The 11,711-nt window shown below is 42.1% G+C and overlaps 2 protein-coding genes across 4 annotated transcripts in view; one reads left to right on the forward strand and one right to left on the reverse strand.

The window, feature by feature from the left end:
- The window catches only part of unc5cb (unc-5 netrin receptor Cb), a 193,725-nt gene extending 187,949 nt beyond the window's left edge, over positions 1-5,776 (forward strand). For both annotated transcript variants that reach the window (XM_055231815.1, XM_055231816.1), the window contains 5 exons: positions 1,302-1,535; positions 1,817-1,966; positions 2,906-3,070; positions 3,683-3,861; positions 5,317-5,776. In XM_055231815.1, the coding sequence (XP_055087790.1) occupies positions 1,302-1,535; positions 1,817-1,966; positions 2,906-3,070; positions 3,683-3,861; positions 5,317-5,476 (888 nt within the window). In that variant the 3' untranslated portion in view covers positions 5,477-5,776. The remainder of the gene's footprint in view (positions 1-1,301; positions 1,536-1,816; positions 1,967-2,905; positions 3,071-3,682; positions 3,862-5,316) is intronic.
- Positions 5,777-7,335: 1,559 nt separating this feature from the next.
- The window catches only part of bmpr1bb (bone morphogenetic protein receptor, type IBb), a 22,921-nt gene continuing 18,545 nt past the window's right edge, over positions 7,336-11,711 (reverse strand). For both annotated transcript variants that reach the window (XM_033989386.2, XM_055231820.1), the window contains 3 exons: positions 9,412-9,587; positions 8,114-8,244; positions 7,336-7,745 (listed from right to left, as the gene is read on the reverse strand). In XM_033989386.2, coding sequence (XP_033845277.2) covers positions 7,620-7,745; positions 8,114-8,244; positions 9,412-9,587 — 433 coding nt within the window. In that variant the 3' untranslated portion in view covers positions 7,336-7,619. The remainder of the gene's footprint in view (positions 7,746-8,113; positions 8,245-9,411; positions 9,588-11,711) is intronic.

Here is an 11,711-nt window from a genome sequence, read left to right on the forward strand (position 1 = left end):
CAGGAAGTGAGCACAGACGCTCCAGATCAGTTTCTATCTGTACCTGCTGCTGTCAGACTCGTCATTTTGGTCTTAAATGTTCGTATTAACCCTCTACATGATCCTGGGGTTTTTATTTCACTATTTTGTCCGTAAACTCAAGATATGAACAGTAATGTGTTAAAAGTGGCTCCTAAATTATGATTATTGCTATTGTTACTATTATTTATTTTATTATTATTATTATTTTTAATTTAATTTAATTTTTTTAAATTTTATTTATTTATTTCTGTCTTTTTTTTACTATTGCTATTATTATTAATTTTTTTCTTTGTTTTTTTTCCTCCTTTTTCTTCCCATCTAAATTCTCTATATCTTCCTTTCTCACAGATGACTTGTACTAGCTTCCTCCTCTCCCATCTCCACTTTATCCTTCTCCAAAATCATAGAAATGTCACACAAACACACAAACACACAAACACGCACAAAAACACAACACAAACTTGTCACATACAATGGTAAATGGCTGTTACGTCGACAAACCGTGTAATGTCTTTGTCCCATCACCACTTGTCACTATTGTATACGTGTGGTCACTATGTTTGTATGTCTTGCGTTAAATAAATAAAAAAATAAAATAAAATAATAGTAATAAATAAATAAATATCCCAGATCAAAAAAATAAAAAATAAAATAAAAGTAATAAATAAATAAATATCCCAGATCCAAAAAATAAAATAAAATAATAGTAATAAATAAATAAATAAATATCCCAGATCCAAAAAATAAAATAAAATAATAGTAATAAATAAATAAATATCCCAGATCCAAAAAATAAAATATAATAATAGTAATAAATAAATAAATAAATATCCCAGATCAAAAAAATAAAATAAAATAATAGTAATAAATAAATAAATATCCCAGATCAAAAAAATTTAATATAATAATAGTAATAAATAAATAAATAAATATCCTGGGTCAAAAAAGATATGAACAGTAATAATAAGACAAATCATGTGCCTGCTCTCTTCTAAACCAGTGCTGCGAGTGGGCGTTACCTTCAGCAGCTTCACTCCAGAAAAACCAATAACATTTTGTCTTGGATTGATACAGTTCCATCTGAGGCTTAGACAGCTCTGAGATGTTTAAGATATTCAGAAAAAAACAACTCACTTCTGATTAAAACTTGATTTGCAGATTTATTGATGTATTTTGACTTTTTATTTCACATTTCCCGTCTGAAAGATGACACGTACACCCTGGTTCAAACGCTTTGGCGATGAACACGTTGTTTTCATCCTGTTTTTTTTTTTCCCCAGGACGTGGTCGTGGTCGGCGAGGAGAACTTCACCACGCCCTGCTACATCCAAATGGACGACGAGGCCTGTCACATTCTCACCGAGACGCTGGGGACGTACTGTTTGGTGGGACAGTCTCTGAGCGCGTCCACCACCAAACGCCTCAAACTCGCCATTTTCGGGCCCGTGACCTGCCCCGCCATGGAGTACCACATCCGAGTCTACTGTCTCGACGACAACCAGGACGCGCTGAAGGTAAAAACGTGGTTATTTTTTCCTCGTTTGAATGTTAATGTGGAAATGCAGCTCGGTGTTTGTGTTGCCGTCGTTAGCAGATGTTCAGTAGGAGGTGTGAATCTTTGCAAAGGTGAAAACAGTCAAAGACGGCACGTGCACGCTAACAGACGCCCGTAAATTCAAGCTAACACATCCTTAAGTTTATATTATCTTCACTTTAGTCCACGGCAGTCACGTCAGACACTCACACAGTACAGTTTATTGTTTATACTTCATGTTTTGTTCGTTTTGTCATTCAGGAAGTTCTACAAATGGAAAAACAAATGGGGGGGAAGTTGCTGGATGAACCAAAGACCCTTAACTTCAAAGACAGCACCCACAACCTGAGACTGTCCCTCCACGACGTCCTGCACACGTCGTGGAAGAGCAAATTAGTGGCGAAATATCAGGTAAGTCGCTGTTAACGTCACGACATTATGAACTCCATCTAGTTTAAAATAGAGATAGAAACTCGGTGGTGAAATGAGATGTTTAAGTGTCAGACTCACCTGGTCTACGGTTAATGTCTCTCTAAATAAATCGTCTTCTCCATCAGCAAATAGATTTTTTCTTCAGAACCATAGATTATTTAAATGGACAGAGCTAAACTGACGGCCGCTGTACCTGCTCCAGCCTCGAGGAGCTTCATTTGGAGGTGAACGTTGTGGTGGCGTCACACTCGGTCCACGTCTTTATACAGACCCTGGACAGAACAGAAGACGTGGTTGTTCTCAGCTGAAAGGACACGATTAATATGACACGTTTGTGGAACCAAACCCCCAAACCCAACGATGATGAGGTTTAACTCTGGTAGATCATTGGATAGTTCTTTGAAAACAGAAAAAAGTTATGGGATCATCAAACACTACGACATGAACATAACCTGTTTAATACATATTCAGGACACCTGGTCTCCTCTGGTCTCTTCTGGTCTCTCCTGGTCTGTCTTGGTCTCTCCTGGTCCCTCCTGGTCTCTCCTGGTCTCCTCTGGTCTCTCCTGTGTTTCTTCTGGTCTCCTCTGGTCTCTCCTGGTCTCTCCTGGTCTCCTCTGGTCTCCTCTGGTCTCTCCTGGTCTCCTCTGGTCTCTCCTGGTCTCCTCTGGTCTCTCCTGGTCTCCTCTGGTCTCTCCTGGTCTCCTCTGGTCTCTCCTGGTCTCCTCTGCTCTCTCCTGGTCTCCTCTGGTCTCCTCTGGTCTCCTCTGGTCTCTCCTGGTCTTTCCTGTGTCCTACCTGGTCTCTCCTGGTCTCTCCTGGTCTCCTCTGGTCTCTCCTGGTCTCTCCTGGTCTCCTCTGGTCTCTCCTGGTCTCTCCTGGTCTCCTCTGGTCTCACCTTGTCTCTCATGTCCACAGGAGCTGTCCTTTCAGCAGGTGTGGACAGGTTCTCAGAGGAACCTTCACTGCTGCTTCACCCTGGAGCGGTTCTGCCTCAGCACGGTGGAGCTGAGCTGTAAAGTCTGTGTCCGGCAGGTGGAGGGAGAGGGTCAGATCTTCCAGCTGGACACCACACTGTCAGAGGTTTGTGAAGGTCTCACCTTTTACACCGTCATCATCATCATCGTATTATCAGCCTCGTTTTATATTAACACCAAAACACGAATCATGTTTTCTTGCCAGTTCCTGTCTTGATTCTTGGTCAGGTTTAGATTAGGATTTCTCTTCCTTTCCCCTTCTTTTTCTTTCTTTCTTTCTCTTTCTTTCTTCCTGTCTTACATCGATAAACCAAAGTCACAGTGGAGATAGAACCATCGACCCAAACTCCTGGCCTGAGTCGTCTTTAATTCCATTTGACTTCGAGGCTTTTGATACGTGGCGCCAATAAAGTCCAAATAAATGACCATTGTCCATCCTCGTGCCGTCCAGTCCACAGGAGCCGTCTGGACAGGAGCCCGAGCGGTGAACGCTAATGAGATGAAATACGCTCAGATGCCCGTTCATCTGTTTTATTCACTGCTCCTTCTTCTGACGCCAACACAGACCCACTCACCCTCCCTGCGCCAAAAGAGTTAAAAGACCTCGTTAAAACATCAATATGTCCGTCTAACTGACCGTTATGTCCCTGACCACTGTCCAGTCCACGCCGTGTCCGTTTCTTAACGCGCTCGTCCTTCTTTGTTTCTAAATCTTTAGGAGTCTCAAAGTATCGACACGTCGCTACTGGACCCGGCGAGTAACATCACCACGCTGGTCGGACCCAACGCCTTCAGGATCCCCGTGTCCATCAGGCAGAAGCTGTGCGGGAGTCTGGACGCTCCACAGACGAGGGGCAACGACTGGAGGATGTTAGCCCATAAACTCAATCTGGACAGGTCAGTAGAGACGAGGACTGGAGGACTGTCACATTTATAAATATACAGAGTAAATATAGATGTAAATAATGTTTTTATTGTGTTTATTTGTTTTCATCCACAGTAAAGTCGTTTTTTTAAAGAGGCGATGTCCTTCATGATTCTCTCACTGGCTTCATTTCTCCTCATTTCCATTTGAACTTCTGTAATATTTTGACTTTGCTCTATTATAATTGTTTCATTCTTATCGTATAAAGTTGGTGATTAAATAAAAGACGGCGGCGCCTGAACAGAAGCCGTGGTGTTTTTATTAGATTGTGATTGTTCTGTGGAGACGTGGTTTGATAAATATCTGCTCTGTGGAGATGAATGAAACTGGGACTAAGACAAAGATGAAATGAGAATGTCAGTGCGGTTTGGTCTCAGTGTGACTGAAGTACAGTCAGAGCCTGTTTAGAAGGTCCCCGCCCAGCAGGGGGCGTTTATCACAGACAGCAGCTGCAGATTGACAGACCTCTGACAGAGCGGCGGAGCCAAAGAGGGGCTCCACGCCGCGCCGGCCCCCGACGCTCATTTTACACGGCTCTTTATTATCTGCTTTATTAAAAGAGTTCTGAAATCTGTGTTTACTGTGAACACGAGCTGCTGCAGACTTTTGGAAATGTGTTTTGAAAACCACAGCGAGCTGCACAGGCTCCATGCAAATCAGGTTTGGTTTGACTTTTGTCGACTTAAAAGGCCCATTTTTCATTTGTGTTGATGTTTTCTGAGAGTGGAAGAAACTATTTTTCACTTTTTACAATTATTTGAAGTGTTTTTTTTATTAATTTGAGGAAAAAATGGCAAAATGATACAAACAAAAATAGACAAATTAAATATTTCAACTGTATCACAATAATGTTTTTTTTTTATCAATAACTGTAAACAGGAAAACCAGTGCACTCTGGGATAAAAAGGTCGACAATAATCATTTTATTTCATCGGCAACAAAGATAATCTCCATTATATCAGCAGAATGTGTAGAAAAAAGTGACTTATCCACAGGGGAGTTGACAGGAGGAACAAAGGGCCCAAAATTGGACTCTCTTCCTATTCATTTGCATTAGAGGGGCCCATGTGTGACTTCTTTCCCTGGGCCCCCAAATTTCAGTCGACGGCCCTGCGCATCCAGAATATTCTCCACTGAAGTGTCATCATTTTCACTGATGACAAAGTACAAGACTAAAGCAACTCTTTAAAATGTTCTGGTTATGAATACTTATCATTTTAATCTTATAAGTTCCATGTTTAAACTGTCAGAATCTTTGATTATTATCGTGACATAATCATTAATCCAGATTATTTTGGGAATGATAAACGTGACGCTTCATTTCAGTATCGTATTCTGTCCGTGTAGGGGATTGTTCTGTTGAATTTCTCACCTGTTCCACCTTTTATTTACCAAACATCTTTAACTCTCGTGTCTTTTTTCCGCAGGTATCTCAACTACTTCGCCACCAAATCCAGTCCGACGGGCGTCATCCTGGATCTGTGGGAAGCTCAGCATTTCCCCGACGGAAACTTGAGTCGCTTGGCCCAGGTGTTGGAGGAGATGGGCCGCCATGACACTCTGGTTCCCTCCAACACTGAGCACTGACGTTTACCCACCAGGGACCCGCGCATCCCGGAGAGGAGGGAAAACGCTCCTAAAGACGGGGCCGTATCCGAAAGCTGAAAAGTCGTTTGGCATCGGCGTGACATAAACAGAAACACGTCGAGTCCCTTTGAAGTGGAAGAAAGCGCTAGGTCTGCTAAGCCATGACCCAGTTAAACATTGGCAACAAAGGGTGTAAAAACTTGGAGGGGTAAACACAAATCTCTGCCAGTCATTCCTCTCCCGCTCTGCCTCTTTCTCTCTTTCTCTCTTTCTCTTTCTTTCTCTCACTGCTACAACAAACCCCACGCTCTGGCTGCAGTTTCCTTGGAAACAGCTGTCCGTTTTTTGGATGGACTGTGCGAATATGTGGACGCTGCCCTCGCCTTGGACTGCACCCTCTCTGGTGATTTTTTTTTTTTTTTTTTTTTTTTTTTTTTGGAGGTCAAAGGATCAAACGGATGCAGCAGAAGACGAAGCCCGAGCGCCGTCTCCAAAACCGTCTCCATGGCAACGCCCGGAATGAACATGTGCTCTGTGACAACATAGTATTTAATATGCCTATTTATACTTATCCTTTTGTACTTTATGCTGCCTGTCTTTATACTTTGCAGTGTCTTCAGACTGCTCCTTAGTTTGACTGTATCATAGCCCCCCCTGCTGGACTCCTGCAGTACTCCATCCTGTCAGTCAGAACATGTACAGAAACTTATACTTTTGATGTTTTATTACTAATATGATTTGTTGGATTAGTTTCATATATTTGTTGGGTTTAAGAGTGTTTATTTACTTATTTGTTGAGTTGATTTTAACCGTGTCGCTGCTCGGGAGGCACTTTTCAGGCTATTTAAAATCACACTTTGTGGTTTATATTTGAGTGTATTTAAAAGAACATCTATCGACGGAAAGAACGGTGAAGACGACGCTGTACAAAAGAAAGATGTTTGTGGTTTGTTACACAAATATATTTTTATAGGACCAATGCAAATGAGTTCCACTGCTTTTTACCAAATAGAAATACAAAGTGAGCTGGTGAATCGAAAGGATCATGATTTCGTTGGTGTTTTTTCGTCCTGAATGACTCTTTTTGGGGGAGGGCGGCCTGTTATTGTTATTGACAGAAGCCATCGATGATCACAATACGGACTCTTTCTGAGGACTGTAAACGTAACATTCCTTTTGTGAGTGTTCTCTTTCAGATTTCTCTTTTATAATGGCTGTTATCCCAGTTTTTGAAAAGTCGTCTATGCAAACTTTGCATCTTTTTTGAAACAATCTACATTCTGAATTCTGCATCTCGATGTTTTTGCTTCTTGTGAAAAGTGAGACTGGAGCTGTTCTGCAGTGACCATTTGAATCTGATGCTTGCATTTCATCTGTCAAGGTTATTGTAAAAAGTGTAAGAAAGAATTTTTAAGACTAATAATAAATTATATTTATATGCAACATTGAAAAACGGCATCAGACACAGTTTGTTTCAACGAGCCTCAAGACACCGGGATTTTTATTAGGGAATGTCACATCCACCGCGCACTTCTGCACAGGTCACATGACACACAGGTCACATGACACAGGCCGTGTGCAGTGGACACTCTGGACACTCTGAGTAACGGCAGGATTCATTTATAGCTCAGATATTTACACATTTACTAAAAATATCAGCATTTAAAGCTCTGTGAAATTAAATAAGCGTCTTAGAGATTTTTCTGTTCATAATAATAATATTAATTATAAACAATATGAATAATAATAATAACGAGGTCACTGATCACGTTTTGGACGTCTCTCTCCAGTCTTCTCGAGGGTTCAGGTCCATTTATCGAGAGCCACAAACTCAAAGCCCCAAACGGCGGCGGCGGCGACAGCTCAAAAAGCTGCTCATAAAACACTGTATGGCTTAAAGAGACTTTCTCTAAGTCTGAGTCTGTTCAGTCCACGACGAGCGGAGCTTTCACAGAAAGCACATTTGGAGTCACAAGTCGCTGACACAAAGGCAGAACCTGGTCATAAATCTCGTGGTATTATCGTGGTTTTATCGTGCCCTCGTATCATCGCTCACGTTCTCTGCTTTGTCCCGTTTGTCTTTGCGTCTCCCGTCGTCCAGCGGTCGACCGGCGGTGGTGGGAGAAAGTCTTTGGACACTTTGTCACAGTTTGACGTCTTGAGTCTCTAACATCTTGGCCAGCGTCTTCTTCACGCGGAGCGCGGTGAGACGGGAGGCGGGGTTTGGAGCCCAACACTCGGACATCAGCTTCCCCATCTGCCGCAGACACTGAGGAAACGACAACGAGCGTCAGCGAAGCAGAAAGAATAAAACAACATCAGCATAAATCATCCTAAAAGTACTACAAAGGTCACACACTCCGGCTAGTGCACTTCAGAGCACTCGAATTGATAAAACGCCAAGTAACGACTGTATAAGTGTCGAGTTTTGTTTCATATTTACTTCTTCTTGATCCGGGTAAGTTCACGTGTAGGTGACGTGATGCAGAGACGTTGGCGACACAGTTTTGTAGTTGAGGTTTTGATTACACCTCTGAAGTTACACTGTGGAGGAGGCTACGGGCTAAACCACTTCACCTCCTCGTCTGATCTAATTGACTTGAAGCTCAGAAGAATCGGCAGAAAAAAAAGAACTACCTCGTCACTGGCCCAGCGGTTGGCGAAGGACGGCCTCTGTTTCTTAATGCAGACCACCTCCCTCATGTCCTCGTAGGAAGGATCAGTGGGCACCAGGTCGTAATAGGGCAGCTGGTACTCCTCCACGATGCCTGCGGGAACAACCGACAACGTGTGGGCGCCATTTTAGTCCAGAACAGAACAAGTCGTCGTCGTAAATCGTCTCCGCGTGTGAGGGAGGATGTTCTGAAAGTTCTGAATGTTTTTTTTTTAATCTACAAGTTATAAAGTAAAAGCCAGAAAGTTGTAGGAGTGAAGACGTTTTTATAACTCAGTCCCAAAGCAAACAAAGGGAACAAAGAGAACAACAGAGCGAGCCAGTCGGGCCTTAAGGCTGAACGATTCTGCTCAGTATGTCTCACATTTACAGTTTCAGTGTTACATAAATAGATTACACAGGAATCTACAAGTTAAGCTTTTTTCTTAACTCTTTTTTAAATTTCTTGCGTCAATTACGTCATCCCACGACAAAACAGGACATAAGTTTAGGACGTTTATGTCCACGTGTCCCCTGTCGTCCACGTTTAATCCAAAGTGAAAGAAAAAATTAAAATCTGTAATTGGACAAAATGTTTTAAAGTGAAGACGTCCAATCTTCTCGTCACATCTCTGCTGGACGCTGCTTTATCTGTGTGAAGAGAGGAGCTAACGGCACTGAAGCTAACGACACTGAAGCTAACGACACTGAAGCTAACGACACTGAAGCTAACGACACTGAAGCTAACACCTGTTTGTTTAATGAGCTACACTAAGAGTCACCTAAATTTGTCCTCTGCATTTGACCCGTCCTTCAATGTCCTAAGTCTGTGAACTGTTCCTGAGTCACACTGCTCTCACACCTTTAGCATCCGGGCTATTAGCATACTGGCTATTAGCATACAGGCTAGCCTTACTTTCTTTGGTTTGCTTTGGGTCTGAGGATAGGGAGGTGTCCCGGGCATGTCCCACAGGGAGGAGGCACCAGGGACAGTCTGGAGGGACTATGTCTCTGGGCCTTGGGGAGGAGCTGGAGGACATGTCTGGGGTGAGGGAAGTTTGTAAATCCCTTCTTAGACCGCTGCCCCTGAGCCCCAGCCCCAGAGAAGAGGAAGAACATGGATGGATGAGTCTGAAGAGTGTTTAGTGTGTTTGAGATGCAAATGGACAGCAGACTGTGGTCCTGAGCTGCTCTCACGGCGCTGGGACATTCTCTGTTTAGATTTTAAAATGTTTCTTTTTCTATAAGTGTAAACGTGTACGATGTTCGTCCAGTGACTGACCTCCAGATGTGCAGCGTCGCGCGATCTCCCACAGGATGAGTCCAAAGCTGTACATGTCGGCCATCATGAACGACTGGAAGTAGCTCCTGTTCAACGTCTCGTCCAGGACCTCGGGCGGCATGTAGCGCTTTGTGCCCACTCGGAGGTTCAGGGGGATGTCCACTTCGTTTGTGTCGCTGTAACAGACAAAATCACTTAGAAATAAAACATTTACGACGTCACAGAAGATGAACATTTACATAAAATGGCCACGGTAACAGAAAGACGACAGATTCTGCATTTTAAAGGTGAAAACGACGTAAGAGTCTGTCACTTTCTCTGAGGAAACAACACACAAGATATGAACTGAGGAGGGGAAACAGGAGGGAGAAACGGGGACAAACAGGGACAAACACGGGGACAAACACAGGGACAAACAGGGGGACAAACAGGGACAAACACGGGGACAAACAGGGGGGACAAACACGGGGACAAACAGGGGGAATCAATGGGGAAACAGGAGAAATGGGAAACGAGGGGGAAACAGGAGGGAGAAACGGGGAGAAAGAGGGAGAAAAACGGAGAGAAACGGGCATCGGGGAGAAATGGGGGGAGAAACGGGGGAAACAAGGAGGGAAACGGGGAGAAATAGGAAACAAGGGGGAAACAGGAGGGGAAACGGGGAGAAAGAGGGAGAAAAACGGGGAAGCAGGGGGAAAAATTGGAGAAATGGGGAGAAATGTAAATAGAGGGAGAGAAACAAGGGGGGAAACAGGGAAGAAACGGGGAGAAATGGGGCGAAAAAGGGAGAAAAACGAGGAGAAAGAGGGAGAGAAACAGGGGTAACGGGGAGAAACAGGAAATGAGGAGAAATGGGGGAGCAGGGGAGAAACGGGGGAGAAATGGGGAAAGAAGTAGAGGAACAGGGGGGAAATGGGAGAAACAGGAAACGGGGAGAAACGGGGAAGCAGGGGGAAAAAATTGGATAAATGGGGAGAAACGGAAATAGAGGGAGAGAAACAAGGGGGAAACAGGGAAGAAACAGGGAGAAATGGGGGAGAGAAATAAGGAGGGAAAAGGGGGGGAAACGGGAGAAATGGGGAGAAACGGGAGAAAACTATACATATAATAACTACATAAGTGCTGTGTTTACTTGTTACACTGCAGATATAATAACTACATAAGTGCTGTGTTTACTTGTTACACTGTACATATAATAACTACATAAGTGCTGTGTTTACTTGTTACACTGTACATATAATAACTACATAAGTGCTGTGTTTACTTGTTACACTTTACATATAATAACTACATAAGTGCTGTGTTTACTTGTTACACTGCAGATATAATAACTACATAAGTGCTGTGTTTACTTGTTACACTTTACATATAATAACTACATAAGTGCTGTGTTTACTTGTTACACTGTACATATAATAACTACATAAGTGCTGTGTTTACATGTTACACTGTACATATAATAACTACATAAGTGCTGTGTTTACTTGTTACACTGCAGATATAATAACTACATAAGTGCTGTGTTTACTTGTTACACTGTACATATAATAACTACATAAGTGCTGTGTTTACTTGTTACACTTTACATATAATAACTACATAAGTGCTGTGTTTACTTGTTACACTGTACATATAATAACTACATAAGTGCTGTGTTTACATGTTACACTGTACATATAATAACTACATAAGTGCTGTGTTTACATGTTACACTGTACATATAATAACTACATAAGTGCTGTGTTTACTTGTTACACTGTACATATAATAACTACATAAGTGCTGTGTTTACCTGTTACACTGTACATATAATAACTACATAAGTGCTGTGTTTACATGTTACACTGTACATATAATAACTACATAAGTGCTGTGTTTACTTGTTACACTGCAGATATAATAACTACATAAGTGCTGTGTTTACTTGTTACACTTTACATATAATAACTACATAAGTGCTGTGTTTACATGTTACACTGTACATATAATAACTACATAAGTGCTGTGTTTACTTGTTACACTGCAGATATAATAACTACATAACTGCTGTGTTTACTTGTTACACTCTACATATAATAACTACATAAGTGCTGTGTTTACTTGTTACACTGCAGATATAATAACTACATAAGTGCTGTGTTTACTTGTTACACTGTACATATAATAACTACATAAGTGCTGTGTTTACTTGTGACACTGCAGATATAATAACTACATAAGTGCTGTGTTTACTTGTTACACTCTACATATAATAACTACATAAGTGCTGTGTTTACTTGTTACACTGCACATATAATAAC

The sequence above is a fragment of the Periophthalmus magnuspinnatus genome, chromosome 23 (assembly GCF_009829125.3).
Source record: "Periophthalmus magnuspinnatus isolate fPerMag1 chromosome 23, fPerMag1.2.pri, whole genome shotgun sequence".
Classification (NCBI taxonomy): domain Eukaryota; kingdom Metazoa; phylum Chordata; class Actinopteri; order Gobiiformes; family Gobiidae; genus Periophthalmus; species Periophthalmus magnuspinnatus.